The sequence below is a fragment of the Camponotus vicinus genome, unplaced genomic scaffold (genome assembly GCF_025532165.1).
Source record: "Camponotus vicinus isolate PSW18456_S1 unplaced genomic scaffold, iyCamVici1.0 SCAF_6, whole genome shotgun sequence".
Lineage (NCBI taxonomy): Eukaryota > Metazoa > Arthropoda > Insecta > Hymenoptera > Formicidae > Camponotus > Camponotus vicinus.
Window position 1 is genome coordinate 19,546,935 of NW_028141978.1, and position 17,030 is coordinate 19,563,964.

The 17,030-nt window shown below is 32.2% G+C and overlaps 1 protein-coding gene across 1 annotated transcript; it reads left to right on the top strand.

Annotated features, from left to right (window-relative positions):
- Nucleotides 1-10,323: 10,323 nt before the first annotated feature.
- On the top strand, nucleotides 10,324-12,891 carry LOC145973334 (uncharacterized). Its single transcript, XM_083102611.1, has one exon. It carries the CDS (start codon nucleotides 10,364-10,366, stop codon nucleotides 11,951-11,953), a length of 1,590 nt encoding a protein of 529 aa, XP_082958737.1. The 5' UTR covers nucleotides 10,324-10,363; the 3' UTR covers nucleotides 11,954-12,891.
- The last annotated feature ends 4,139 nt before the right edge of the window (nucleotides 12,892-17,030 follow it).

The following is a 17,030-nucleotide window of genomic DNA, read 5'->3' on the forward strand; positions in this document are numbered from 1 at the left end:
TTTAAGTATTATATTTTCTTTTAAAGCCGCTTCAGCCTCAACACGTAAAAAGGACGACAATTCAATTTCTGGCTCCATTTCTTCCATATTGTAGATTCTGAAAGAATGGAAACATATAAAATACATATTATAAAATATGTTTAGAAATGATAGTAGAAATGATAGATAATAAATGATTAATCTTCATTTTAATCTTTTATTGTAATGCATATATGTATTGTGTGTGCAACACAAATATGAATTACAATAAAAAATAAGTAATTACAATAAGTGAATTACAATAAAAATAGTAAAATAAATTTTTATTCCCTTGTTATCTATCATTTCTTACGCATATGTATTAATAATATAATGTGTTACACTTACTTTTTAGGATTTTCTTCATTTTCCTTTTCGTTAGATCTGAAAATAGAAATGTATAAAATATATTGTACAATATAAAATATTTTTATATTATGTATTACAATAAAAGATTAAAATAAAAATTAATTCTTTGTCATCTATTTTTATTATATATTTCTATATTTTTATTATATATATGTATTACAATATGTATTACAATAAAGTGTTAAAATAAAAGTTAACCAAGTATTGGGTATGCAATACATATGCATTATAATAAAAGATTAAGATAATAAAATATTAAAATAGATTATAAAACATTTTTATAATGAAATAATAGATTGTTATCTATCATTTCTATAAAAAATTTTATAATATTTTATTATTTTATATATTTTATTATTTTAATCCTTATTGTAATGCATATGAGTTGCACACACAATACTTGGTTAACCTTTATTTTAATCTTTTATTGTAATACATATATATGTGTTATACGCAGAAGTACATATAGTTACGTATCGCAACAACTAATGGTTAGTTTTAATTTTAATGGTCTATTTTAATTTTTTATTATAATGCATTTGTATTGCGCATGCAACATATAGTAATATATATGTATTATAACAATCATTAGTTATTGCGATGAGTAATTATATGTATTTGTATGTATAATACATATATGAATTATAATAAGACATTTAAATAAAAGTTAAACAGTATCATGCGTGAAACATATATAATAGAAGATTATAATAAAAGATTGAAATAAAATATATAAAATAATAAATTATATTATAAAATATCTTTATAGATATTATTAATAATCATTGCTTACCTTTTGTGAGTTTCATTATCATTAATTGTTGCTGGTTCTTTTTCGTTTCTGGAACTGTAAATGTATAATATAAGTTATAAAATATTTGTATAAAAATGATAGAAAACCCTTTCGATCAGTCCCATATAAAAGAATGTTGTAATGTATCAACAATAATTTCGTGAAGACTGCTTCATATTCTGCATTATTTGATGAACTGTGAAAAAATATTTAGGTAAGTTGCCAACACTACCGTGTCTCTTGATAATTTGTCTTTATTTTCCTTACTATTAAAAATAGAATTAAATAACTCACTTTTTCTCCGTTCCATTTATATATTCAATGATGAATTAGATAAGCAAAGCAACGATTATTCATTAATGGATTTATAAGTATTAATTGTGAATAATAAATGTAGATTTCTAATGACATATTGATTTGTAATTATCCGTTATTTTTGCAATAAGAATAGCAAAGAAGTTTGAAGGATTTGAATATCTATATAGTAAGCAAAGAGGACCGTCGAATTTTAATGAAATATGACGGGGGTGGTGGCGAGTTCTTTGCTCATTTATTTAAAGATGTTTAACATATAGTACAAAAAAGAGTGATATCCCTAAAAAAATTACCCTTTTAAAAAAAAGGTAAAAAAAGGTGCTAAGTCCGCGTAAAAAACAGTATATGTATTTGCAAAATAGTGTATTATTAACTGTAAAAAACTATTGTAAAAAACCTGTCTCCAAAATAGTGTTATTTTAAAACTGTAAAAAACTACTGTAAAAAACCTATCTTCAAAATAGGATTATTTTAATCTACAAAATAGTTATTTTAATCTGCACAAAATAGTGTTATTTTAAATCGTAAAAAATTGTTCTACAAATTATTTTAATTTTGTGTAAAATTGTATATCCTACAAAAATAATGATATCAAAAAAATTGCGCTAAGTGAAAATAACTTATAAAAATATTTTAACCAAAAAAAGTTATACAAAATAGTTGTTTTAATTTTCTACATTATATCCTAGAAAAATGATGATATCCAAAAATTACGCTAATTGAAAATAAAAACTTAAAATATTTTAACTAAAAAAAATTGTACAAAATAATTGTTTTAATTTCCTACAAATAATATTAAAAAGTTGCGCCAACTGAATAAAAATTTTCACTATAAAATATACATTTCTTTTTTATTTCCAATATTAAAAGAAAAATGATATTAAATGAATTGTAATATATCTATTATAAAAAATCGTTGAAAATATGAACAATCATATACATTGCAATAATCATATGCATATATCCTGAAAAGTTTAATTAAAAAAAAAAAAAAAAGAAAATGATAATACAAAATACAAAATTAAAAATTATTTAAAAAATTAAAAATTAGAAATTAATAAAAAAAAATAAAAATTTATTTAAAAATTAAAAATTAATACATATAAAAAAATTTTAGTTAAAAAACTTAGCGCTGCTAATTTCATTAGCACATTATTCAACGTAGCAGCGCTAAGTTTTTTAACTAAAATTTTTTTATATGTATTAATTTTTAATTTTTAAATAAATTTTTATTTTTTTTTATTAATTTCTAATTTTTAATTTTTTAAATAATTTTTAATTTTGTATTTTGTATTATCATTTTCTTTTTTTTTTTTTTTAATTAAACTTTTCAGGATATATGCATATGATTATTGCAATGTATATGATTGTTCATATTTTCAACGATTTTTTATAATAGATATATTACAATTCATTTAATATCATTTTTCTTTTAATATTGGAAATAAAAAAGAAATGTATATTTTATAGTGAAAATTTTTATTCAGTTGGCGCAACTTTTTAATATTATTTGTAGGAAATTAAAACAATTATTTTGTACAATTTTTTTTAGTTAAATATTTTAAGTTTTTATTTTCAATTAGCGTAATTTTTGGATATCATCATTTTTCTAGGATATAATGTAGAAAATTAAAACAACTATTTTGTATAACTTTTTTTGGTTAAAATATTTTTATAAGTTTTTATTTTCACTTAGCGCAATTTTTTTGATATCATTATTTTTGTAGGATATACAATTTTACACAAAATTAAAATAATTTGTAGAACAATTTTTTACGATTTAAAATAACACTATTTTGTGCAGATTAAAATAACTATTTTGTAGATTAAAATAATCCTATTTTGAAGATAGGTTTTTTACAGTAGTTTTTTACAGTTTTAAAATAACACTATTTTGGAGACAGGTTTTTTACAATAGTTTTTTACAGTTAATAATACACTATTTTGCAAATACATATACTGTTTTTTACGCGGACTTAGCACCTTTTTTTACCTTTTTTTAACGAAATAACTTCAGGTATTAAATACCTGATCAAAAAATAAAATAATTAGATATTCAAATCATGAACAAAAATTAAGTGTACGTTCTATTAATGCACATTGTGATTAAAAATTTTCAGTCGTGGTTTCATATTATAAAAATAAAAATCTCATTAATACTAAATATCACAAAAGCAACTAATTTTTCCATGACTAAAAAAATGTTTTAAAGTAATTAAAGTTTTCTTTGATTTCCTGTGTCAAGCCATCTTTGTATTTTTGACTTTACTGTTTTTAGGTCACTTTTTGGATGGTTTTTCAGAACAGCGCCTGCAATTTTCATTTATTATTTATTTCTTATCTATTATTTTAATAAAAAAACTATAATTTCTACAAAAGTATACTTACAGTAAACAGCCTCCATAATTTTACTATTTGCTAATGCGATCTTAGTGTCGTTAGTACCTCCCCAGCTTATTGCTCTTGCCAATTTATTACTTATTAGTAATTTTGATATCAAATATACAGCACTTTGCCAGTCATTACCTTGACTGAGCGTGCGACTCGCAAAGTATTGTACCTAAATTACATTTATTTGACAATGAGTACAAAGAACAAAATCATATAAATAAATCTTATTTACTTTAAACATACCACTGTTGAGAAACTTGTACCATTATTTAAAAACTCTTAAAATTTGTTATATTCGTCAATTGTGTTTAGAGGAAGCGCTGGAAAGTTATCTGGTCTTAAAAGAAGACTTTCTTCTGGTGATAAATAAGTAAGAATTTTTGTTGTGTTCATCATTACAAAGTCGAGTTTGTTACTTATTTCTTGAAGCAACTCTGTCTTAATTTGATTTATGGCAGCAGCAGTAGTGTTATCACCTAATTAATACAAGCAGAAATTATTAATATAAAGTATTATTAGTTAATAAAATTTTAAATAATCTCATATATGCTTACTTGATGGATGATTACTGGAAGAAACCGATTTTTTAAGTAAATTATTACAGTTTGCATCGTAAGATCTATTTTCTTTGAATTGCGTCCCACTTTGTATACCTATAATCACAAAGTATAAATATAAATTAGAATCTCGAAAATAAAATTACTTGCATAGAAATATCAATATATAATTACTAATTAAATTATAAAAAATTTATTTACAATTTATAAGGAATGATTCCTTTTGTAAAATAAAGTAAGAATTTATTTATGTCAAACTTATATTTTTCATCTGAAGTTTTCAATAGAGGTAAGAAATAAATAGCTGTAAAATTATAGTATGTACCTGTAGGCTGATCTTCGACGGAAGTAATTCTTTTTCTCTGTTCATTACTTAAGTAAGTAGGCTGATTTAATTTCTGCGAGCTAGTCTGATTTTCATTATCTTGCAATATTAATCTTTTGTCTACTATCTTCTTGTACAATTTCTATTTATGCAGAACAAAGTAATTTGCAATATATATATATATAACAATAATATAATAAGTAAAAATATTAACAACTCAATGTACAAAAAAAAGTTGCGATAATTTTACCAGTAACTTCTTTCCCAAATATTTTCTTTAAAAACAAAACTTACGTTTTTCTGGACTGAATAAAACAGGTTCTGACTGCTGAGAATGATTTTCTACAAACATACATAAAGAATAGATTAATACAATAGCAGTCAATACTTTCTTGTACTGACAGATTTAAGGCATAAATTATTTACCTGACAAAAGTTGTTCTTTCACTTTATCTTCATCGTCATATTGTCGGTGAAAAGGCGAGGACGAAGTACTGCAAGATGACGTTGAAGTTATTGCTTCTGATGTTGTATGTGAAGAAGCATCTTCTAGCTGGTATGTTTCTTTAGAACGTGAATGACTTTTCTTGGTATTATTTAAAACAAAACGGTCCTTTTTTGAATCAATTGTTTGCGTTAAATTCTTAGATGTAACCATAGAAACTTCCTTATTTTGAGAAACTTTCTGTTTTCTGTTATTTTTTTTTTAATAATAATGCTGCAACTTTTGCTTTAAGATCTTCTTCTTCATCTTCATTGTCACTAGACAGTTGGTTCACTGTATTGCTCCTCTTAACATTATGAACATCACGTTCATTTTCGGATGATTCTGTAAAATATTTTGGATTTCTCCTTATTTTCCTGCGCTGATCTGTATCACTAATTTCTGTTCCTACTGTTCGATCTTCTTCATTTTGAATATTAGCTGCCTTTCGTGCCTTGTTATATGTATCTAAAATAAACAGAAAGGTTTTACATTATAAAAGATAATAATTACAAGTCTTAACAAAAAATAGATAAATGAATGTGTGAATGTATTTACCATAGCTGTGACAAAATTTTACATCATATGTAGGCCAGCTTTTATCTGGTTCAGCCAAACTTAATATTAATTTTGATCGTTTATCTGTAGTCCCACGTTTAGGAAAATTGGGCCAGTAAGCCTTTGTATCTTTAGCAAGTAGCCAACAAGTGGGTATAACATCACTTGTTGGCTCAGTATCCTCATTATTTGGAAGAAAAGTAACAACTGCATACTAAAAATAGATACAATTTTGAATAACCACAAAATAGAATGATAAATAAATTATTAAATAATGCAAGCTAGAAACAAAGTAAATTTAAACAATACGAATGATTATATATGAATATTTAACATATTTACACTATATTACTTTACTATATTATTTATTTATAGAGTCATTTATGTATAAGAGGAATTGTAAGAAATTCTTCATTTTGCAAAGGTAATAAAACACATTTTGTAGCAAACTGTGAAATATTCCAACCATGAACTTGAGGATCTAATGAGCTCACTTTCCAGATGCCTAACTGAGGAATCACACGGATAAGTGTAATAGTCAGTCATAATCAGAAATTTTTGACCGTTTAATATTATCTTGCTTTCAGGTGTATGAATGACATTTAATAACACTACTACTGTGTTGTTTTTGGTAAGAAAACATCAATCAGCTAGATTAGTATTTAAAAGAATTCCATCAATTTCAATGGAAGAATACACGTCACCTTCTATATTATCTCTTATATTTTCGCACAAGCCTTTTAACTTTACTATTCGATCATTTGACTGCAATATTTTTGATGTTAGACGACCTTTTGTCTCAAAATCTCTATTAGCCAGTTGCTGAAGAGGTTTATAAGTTGAACGCAAACAATCCTTTAGTGTCATAAAAAAATTCTCATATTTAAATGCACTAAAAGAATCAATAGCACCATGCAAACGACACTCCTCTGGCAAATGGCACAAGCTATGCACATTATAAACTACAAATTGTTTTCCAAAAACTTTAATGGCATGTTTTATAAATTGGCGGATTATCACATCAGCTACAGGTATCATATCTTTTACTAAATCAGGTCTCGCCAACATATAAATTGATGATTGTAGGAGAATATAGCTTTTCCACAAATTCTTGTCTAAGTGTTTAAATATAATCAATCCATCATAAAACAGTAAACGTCTGAACTCTGTACCTTTAAATTTTGCAAAATATTTGAATGTTCGTGGTCTTCGATTAAAAATCTTAGGAATATACGAAGTCAATTCTAAAATCTTATTGTTCATTTCTATTATGTCAGTGTTACGTCCAGTGGACTCCACGATTCTTTTCTTTCCTCGAAACGATTTCGTGGAAGAAGGAAATCAAGGATCGACTTGCATTCGGAATGCAAAGCGATTCTTCTTAGAAATAAAGATAGCACTTAGAAGAACGCAACCTCACCCGCGGGTATCGTCATTAAACTTTAACAAATCTAATACTGAGAATGGCCAGTCGAGATAGCGTCAACGAAACTCTAAATAAATTTACGAGTTATATGATGAAAAGTTGTTATGAGAAATTCTAACTGTCCCGTATCTATGGGTACGGCTTTATGTTCCAAGCCTCTCTATCCAAAGAATTTTCAAAATAAAGATCTGGTCCTCGGAAGAGTGACAAATAATAAACGTAAGACAAAACCTTTCGAAATTGATAGTGCACGTGCGCTCGTTCGACAGGCCACCCTCAAGCGTTCTCCGAATCGCCAAATCATCAAGCGATAAGATAATCAGCTCACTCCCACTCTCTACTGGATGGAGCTAAGTCTCGAGCCAAAGGGCTTAACCAATTAAAATCTCAAGAGACCCCTCTCCTTTTAAAAAATCAAGCTCCTTGACCTTAGGAAGGGAGTAATAGAAATCATTTGATTCGCCTAAAAAGATTCCCCACCATCCAGAAGGGAGGAGGAGTAAAATCCTTAAAACTTGCGAGCCGAAGACGCGGACACACTTCAGTTCACAGTTCATAGAACACAGTTCATTTTAAAGAAATTACGACACCTCTTTCGTGCAGCACAGAGTATCTGTTTAAATTCAATCATTGTCAATAAGTAAGTGAAGTGAGTGAGGTGAACTTTGGATCAACTGAGCATTCTACTCATCTTCAACCAACAGCCACCCACCTGCGCTTTCAGCTCCGGTCGGATTAAATTTCTTTTTCAACACCTTGCAACGTTCACAATAAGTAGTAAGTTTAAATTTCTCTCTCAGTTCCTATTTCTCTTTCCCATTCGACTGGCGATATCAAAAACGATCTTTAAGTAATTAAAGAGTTTGAACTATAGATCCTTAAAATAATAAAAATTTAATCAATAATACTCTCTATCAGTTAGAATTTCATAATAACCATCAATAGTAATTTATCCTTAACAATTCAATTCCCTTTCCATATAACTCTTATCTATTCGTTGCGGATTTCAGAATTGGAATTCACGAATATTCCTCCTATCTATTCGTTGCGGATTTCAGAATTGGAATTCACGAATATTCCTCCTATCTATTCGTTGCGGATTTCAGAATTGGAATTCACGAATATTCCTCCTATCTATTCGTTGCGGATTTCAGAATTGGAATTCACGAATATTCCTCCTATCTATTCGTTGCGGATTTCAGAATTGGAATTCACGAATATTCCTCCTATCTATTCGTTGCGGATTTCAGAATTGGAATTCACGAATATTCTTCCTATCTATTCGTTGCGGATTTCAGAATTGGAATTCACGAATATTCCTCCTATCTATTCGTTGCAGATTTCAGAATTGGAATTCACGAATACTTCCCCACTCTCCAAAGATTCTTTACAGCAATCTATCCCATTAGTTCCCTTTAATTTTCTTCTCGATATAAATATATATATATATATATATATATATATATAATTACTTCTTCAAATTGTGATCGGATATATTTCAAATGAAAGGATTGAACGATAAATAAACCTTGAAGATCGTTTCTTGATAGAGACCTAATATACCTGATCGATCATCTATCTTCATCAATAATTACCGTATTTAAATCGCGTATCTTAAATTTTACTAGTGTCGCCTCATAATTCGCGGTCAAACAATAGGCGTTGGCGGAATCGCCGGAACAAACGGTTAAGAGAAGGGCTGGCTCAGGCTATCGGCGGTCCAGTAAATCGTTCGACCACTAGTATAGACAGTAATAAACTCGACTCCAACACACACACACCTAACCCCTCTTCCTCACCCCGTATTCCGAATTCTCCAATCTCATCCCCAGGGCATTCCTCGACCTCCCCCGGTACACCTGTTCCAGGCCCCGCGCGGTCGTCTGGTTCACCCCCCAGATCTCCTACCCCGACCCCACTAGAATTTTCTCCTTCCCCAGCTACTTCATCAACCCTTGTATTCGAACCCTCTCCTTTGTCTTCTCCCGAACCCCCTCGTTCCCCCTCACCTCCTGTCCGGGAGCGTACCCCTCCCATACCTGTCATCACCCTCGACTCAGACCCTCCTTCTCCTTCCACCTCCTCGGAGTTTTCAGAGTTCAGCGAGGCTCTGGAGGATTTCGCGAGAGATCTTCCCGACCTTGAACAAGATTCCCCCGATTTCGACTTCCCTCCCGATTCCCTGTCGGAACATCCCGACACCCCTGAAACTCCCGAACCTCTCCCTCCTCACCCTCTAAGTTATTTCCTATCACAGTTTCCCCTCATCGACTTCCCCATTCCCGAAGGAACTTTCCGTGTGGGCCCCGGTCCTGTTTATCACGAGGAGCTCCTTCACTACCTTACCACTGCCCCTCCCGATGCTATAATTGCTTGGCATCTCCCTGGCTTCCACCTTCCATTAGGAGTTCCTATACAAGCCCTGTGGAAGAAATTCCCTCCGTCCACTATCCAATTTGAAAATCCTTGACTTTTTGTGCTCCCCCCCCCCTTTTTTTTCCTTCCCCATCTATAATATACCTGTTTAGATAGCAAATTTTAAATTAAAAGTAACAAGATTGTAATAATCTCCAGCCAGGGGTAATACTTAAGATTAGATTTACCACTTTTATTCCTGGCTGACGTCCTCCGAACCAATGTAACACCCGCGGAAATTCCCTCACACATACAAACAACACACATATAAAATTTTCAATTATATTTTGTATTTTAGAAAAGATCTTTATGTAAACATTTCATATCGCTCAAACGACTAATTATTGAATAAATGATAATTTATAATAAAATCTTCATTTAATTTTGCTACCCGTTCTCATTCCTTGAAGTCCGAAATCGCACAGGGTCCCGTCCCGAGTAAAAGAGATTCGATTCTCTTACCGAAAAGGGACCGACGAGCGTAACGGCCTGGGACACTCACAGAGTTAAAGGGACCATTCTGGTCACTGACCTGTGCCAGGCCCCTGACAGTGCGCTCGACCCGATCTATACACACGCCCGAAAAGTGTGTCACCGGGTAAGTAGGTTGCGTCTTTCCAGACGGCCCGACCTTTTAAGGGTCTGGACGTAACATACTGACTAATTTTTGGGGGCTCGTCCGGGATTGAAATGTGCGATCTTGGAAACCGGAATGAGTGACGGGACTCGAAGTAAAGTCAATAAAGACGAAATAGAGGATCTTTATAAAACTGCAATAGAGCGATATAGTAAACCAAAAAACACTCGAGCTATTTCTACTCCTTTACACACATCTACCCCTAAAGCGACATCTAAACAAGTCCAATTTATTGAGGAAAATTCTTCCAATTTAACTGAAAATACCTTAATTGCCGATTCGCCTGAGCCGTCTTCCAACGATTCCGAATCTACCGCCGCAAACGCTAGTATAAGTAAAATAGTTGATAGTAATAACTTTGAAAATTATCCTGAAAACCCTAAAATCATGGCGCAACAAAATCCTTTCGCCACACTGAAATATGCGGTTGACGCTGTCCCCTTCTTCGATGGCAGCAACATTCCGCTTAACTATTTTATTGAAGGCTGCGAAGAAGCAAGATCAATGCTTCCTAAGGAAGCCGAACCGCAGTTTACTAAAATTTTAAGAACACGAATAGTAGGTGAAGCACGCAGAACGATTCAAGACCAAGATTTTGATAAAGTATCGCAACTAACTGCTTATTTAAAACGAATTTATGGGCCGGTAAAAACCGTCTATCAACTCCAAGGAGAACTAGGATGTGTTTATCAGAAAAATGACGAGGATGTAGTTACTTACGCTAACCGCGTCAAGATCTTAGGAAAACAGATATTAGAAGCGTATAGAGGACCCGGAAATACATTGCCAGACCAAGCTACTAAGACATCGCTAGAAAAAGATATGAGTAAATGCTTTATAAGGGGGCTTAAGCCCGAAATCGAACAAAGAATAGCGAGGGATTTAGATGTACAAGAAACGGTCGCCGATGCCTTAAAGATAGAAAGAGAACTGCGGGTAATGACAGATTTACGACAGGGACAGAGCAATGACTCAAACAGAACAAAAATATTACCTACTAATCGATTGCGTGAAACGTGCCAAATTTGCCTCAAAGAGGGGCATGTAGCAAACAATTGTCGAAAACTCTCTCAATTTTCACTACAAAATCACCATAAATCTGATCTAGGCATGGAAATATTAATATGTCAGATTTGTAAGAAACGAGGGCATAGTGCTGACAAATGTCGGTTTCGCGATCCTCAAGCTCGACAAACGATAAACGTAATACAGGAAAAAGCTGTCACCTGTCAATTATGTTCAAAACCAGGACATAATGCAAAAACCTGTCGACAAAATACTAATATTCAACCCAATAAAGTCTCTGTAATTTGCCAGTGGTGCGATAAGCCAGGGCATTCCGCCAATAATTGCTGGAAAAAACAAAATGAAGAGAGAAACCTCGAAAATAAACCGAGAATTACTTGCCAAACTTGCGACAAATTCGGACACACCTCTAAAGAATGTCGTTCTAAAATTAATCAACAAGCGGCGCCTAAGAACGATTTATTCTGTCGATATTGCAAAGACCGAGGTCATCTACTCGATGATTGTCAATTACGTATCGCGAGTAACAACCGTCGCAAGGAAAATAGTCAGGGAAACTACAAGGGCCCCTCGACGTCGGGTGTGCAGCAGGGGGCCGGGCAGACCTCACACCCTTCACAATCTCAAGTGGTCAAATAGGAAGTAATAACATAAATGTACAGCCTGTGACAGTAAATCTCAACAAGCAAAGCCTAGTGCCTACTGTCCGGGTTAACGTTAAAGATATGCCGACTTCCATAACTCTTATGTTAGATACAGGATCTGGACCTAATGTTATCAAAGAAAATTTCGCGCCTGAGGGACTTAATATTAATTACAAAAATATATTAAAATTAAATGGTATAAATGATTATCCTGTTTACACCCTCGGTGAAATCGTATTAACTCTTTTTGAAATACCAGTCATCTTTCATATTGTATCTAACGATTTCCCAATTCCGCAATCTGGAATATTAGGCAACGAATTTTTTAAACAAACTTTTTCGAAAATAGATTATGCGGAAGAATGCCTGGTTGCATCCGGAATTAACATACCTTTCTTTACGCCGGAGATGATCGTAGTGGCTCCACGATCTGAGTCATTATTTTATGTGAGGATAAAAAATCCAGAAATAAAAGTAGGATATATACCCAGATTAAAATTAACTCACGGAATTTATCTAGGGGACACCATTGTCGAAAATACATCCGGAAAAGCGTATTTAAACATCATAAGTACCCTAGACGAAGAAACGGAAGTACAAGTTCCGAACTTGCGCTTAAAACCGTTGAATGAAGTGCTTGACGACTATGAATCTACACTGGAAAATAGAAACGACTTAGAAAAATCAGTCCGTATGGAGGAAGAAATTAAACATAAGGAATTTAACAAAAAGATTGAAGAGCTCAATTACAAGGGTGAGATGGAAATCGAAGATAAAAATAAAAATATAAATGAAGTTAGCATCAAGGAATCTCAAAACAAAACTAATAAAGAAATAATAAATCAAGAAGAAAATGAAATCAAGAATAAGAATAAAAATAAAATAAAAATAAAAAGGAAGAAAGAAGAGGAAACTGCAAGTTGCAAAAATGGAGCGGACTTTAAACATGAAAACCATCAACATAATCCTACTATTGATGGAATATTGAATGAAAATAAAGAAGAGATATTAAACAAAAGGGAAAACAAGAAAGAAACTAAAAATAAAAATAACCATGAAGAAAAAATCAGGAAAATAAATTTAAAAATCCTAGAAGAGGCAAATTACCAGACCTCTCCAGGGGAAATTAACTCTAGGATTTCGGAGGGAAATTTCCAAACCTCGACAGAAAATCCTAGATCCGTCAATTGTGAGGAGGGAAGTTACCAAACCTCATTACACAATTCGACACCTTCTTGTTTTAAAAAGGGGAGCGATTCCTTATCCCCCTTTGATATCGAATTTCCGGAATTCGAATTATTTTCAAAAAATAATGATAATGAATTTGAAATTTCTCTAAAAAATCTCCTCAATAAAGTTCAAACGATGACTCGGAAAAATAAAAAATAAAAAATTAAAGGTCTCAAAGAATACAGACCGTCTTCGAGAATTTCCACGTCTTTGTTAAACAAATCTCAAGAGATCATAGATAAATTTATGCGAAAACGTAAATCAAAACATGACGAAAATCAACAAATTAATACTGCAAATTCCAAGTGTTTGGTGGTCACTGAAATAAAAATGAAGGATCGACTCGTTAAAATAATAGAATCTCTACGATTAGAACACCTAAATGGAAACAGAGAGAGACAACGTAATAAAATTAATAACGAATAGTCAAGATCGATTTCACATTCCCGGAGAAAAATTGACTGCGACGAACGTATTACTACATCAAATTCCGACCACAGACGACCATCCAATAAATACCCGACAGTATCGTTTCCCACAAATACACAAAGAAGAAATAAATAGACAAGTAGAAGAATTACTAGAAGGAGGCATTGTGAAACACTCACAATCACCTTACAATACGCCTATATGGATTGTGCCAAAAAAGGAAGATTCAAAGGGTAATAAAAGGTGGAGAATGGTCTTAGACTTTCGCGCTTTAAATGAAAAAACTATAGGAGATGCATATCCTCTTCCGAATATCGTCGATATATTGGATCAATTAGGAGGAGCTCGTTATTTTTCAGTATGCGACTTAGCATCCGGTTTTCACCAAATAAAAATGGATTCTGTAGATAGTCATAAAACCGCATTTACAACGCCTTTTGGACATTATGAATTCGAGCGAATGCCTTTCGGTCTTAAAAACGCTCCAGCGACCTTTCAACGCCTAATGGATTTAGTGTTGACCGGATTACAAGGTGAAGAATTATTTGTTTATATGGATGATATCGTCATTTACGCATCTTCATTGGAAGAACATGAAAGGAAATACAATGCATTAATTGAACGTCTTCGTGAGGCTAACCTGAAATTACAACCTGATAAATGTGAGTTTCTGAAATCTGAAGTAACATATCTGGGACATGTAATCGGCAGAGATGGAGTAAAACCAGATCCGAAAAAATTAGAAGCAGTACAACACTTTCCAAGACCGAAAACACCAAGAAATATTAAACAATTTTTGGGACTTGCCGGATATTATAGAAGATTTATACCGAACTTTTCTAAATTAGCGAAACCATTAACATTATTATTAAAGAATGATGTACGACTTGAGTGGACGGCCACTCAAGAGGAGTCATTTGAAACTTTAAAACAAAAATTGTGCGAAGAACCAGTATTACAATACCCGGATTTCTCTAAACCATTTATTTTAACCACTGACGCTTCTGACATAGCTGTAGGAGGAATCCTATCACAAGGACAAGTAAATAAAGACAGGCCAATAGCCTATGCCTCACGAACTCTGACGGACAATGAATTAAAGTACGATACCTACGAAAAAGAAGCACTTGCAATAGTATATTGCGTTAAGCATTTCCGACCATACTTGTACGGAAGAAAATTCACCCTAGTTACAGATCATAAACCACTAATGTGGTTTAAAAACGCTCAAGATGCAAATATGCGGATATTAAGATGGAGATTGAAATTGGCCGAATATGATTATGAAGTAGTATACAAGGCAGGGAAAACTAATGTAAATGCAGATGCACTATCCAGGAATCCAGCAAGTATTGAAGAATTTGATTGCAAAATTATAAGAAATAAAGAACTCTTAAACCCTGACAACCCCGAAGATGCTCAAGTAATATCTGAAATGTTAGAAGAACTTGAAGAAGACGAAGAAGAAGAAGAAAGCGACTATTTTCATTTACATCTCTCCGATAGCGAGGATAATGAAGAAATAATAACGGAAGACAATCCTGACTTACTTCCATTTACTTTAGAAGAATTAAATGAACCAGTCGAGGCCCAGCTAACAGAGAAAGCATTGATACATGACCCTCCTAAACAGAACAGAATATTAACAAGAAGTCAGACAGCTAAATTCAAGATTGATACCGAAAAAATTAATGAACGAAATGATCCACCTGATAAAAATTATAAAACAATAAATGAATTAAGCACAAAAGAAGTAAGGAAGGAAGAAGAAGATACGGAAGAAGAAGATACGGAAGAAGATGACATTAATAAGAATCTAAAATCCAAGAAAATAAAACCCTTTATAATCGGAAATAAATTCTTAAAGAGTAATATTGTCGACTCACGTGAATTACTATTTTTACGAAAAGACAACATAGCATATTTTGTTGATACTGAGGGAAATCCTCTGGATTCTGGATCTAAAAAATTATTTGAGCGAAATGAATTACCACATCTAAATTCTCTTGTCTTGGGTAAAGCTAACGCCATAAAATATAAGAACTATTACCACGTGGCACTGCCTGTCAGCGAAGGACAACGAGAAGGTCCTACAGTAACTCTCAACCAAATCGTTACAGTATTAAACGATTTACGAAATCTACTTGAAACATTGAAATTAGAAACACTCAGCATAGCAAAGACTGATTATGTTAACAATGTCCCGTGGGATAATATTAAGATACAGCTTCGATTAATACTTCTCGACACACCTACTAAAATAATAATATGTAATGGATTAATTAAATATCCTCCTAAAGATTTACGCCCTGTTATAATCGGCGAAACGCACTGTCCACCAGCAGGAGGACATCGTGGCGTTACTAAAACATACCATAGAATAAAACATAATTATTATTGGGAAAATTTAAAATCAGACGTCCAAAAATATATACAACAATGTTTACAATGTCAGTTAAAGAAATTAGTCCGAGTAAAAACTAAACAGCCCATGATAATCACTGACACTCCAGGATCTGCCTTCGATAAAGTAGCAATGGATATCGTTGGTCCTTTACCAAAGACTGAGAGAGGCAACGAATATATATTAACATTGCAAGATCAATTAACAAAATTTTGCATGGGAATACCATTGCCAAACCAGACATCTGAAACAATTGCAGAAGCATTTGTAGACCGTTTTATTTGCATACTTGGATCCCCCAAGGCTATATTAACAGATCAAGGCAGAAACTTTATTAGTGACTTAATGAAGAAAATAGCTAAATTATTTAAAATTCGTAAATTCCGTACTACCGCCTTTCATCCGCAATCAAACGGATCTTTGGAAAGGTCACATCACGCACTAGGAGAATATCTTAAACAATATGCTAATGAACAAAAGCAATGGGACCGATGGATAGGACTTGCAATGTTTAATTATAACACAAACGTCCACGAAGCTACGAAACACACTCCATACGAGTTAGTATTTGGAAAAATAGCAAGAGTTCCTTCAAGTGAACTTCCAGCACCCGAAGATAGATTAGCGAATTACGATGAATACCTGATAAACCTTGTAACACAGCTACACAACATTCAAGGGAATGCAAGAGAAAATGTAATCAGCGCCAAGCATAGATCAAAGAAATATTATGACAGAAAAATCAATCCTCAAACCTTTAAACCTGGAGATCAGGTATTTTTACTAAAGGGCCCGAAACCGGGAAAATTCGGCGATCATTACACAGGTCCTCATGAAGTTTTAGAAATTTTAAATAAAAATAATGTAAGGATAAAAATAAAAAAGAACAGCCGAATAGTACATCCAAATCGGTTGCGAATTTCTTATATTAAACCTATTAATAAATCATCAAACCATCAAGAGGATAAACAATAGTGATAATAATAATATTAATAATAGTAGTAATAAT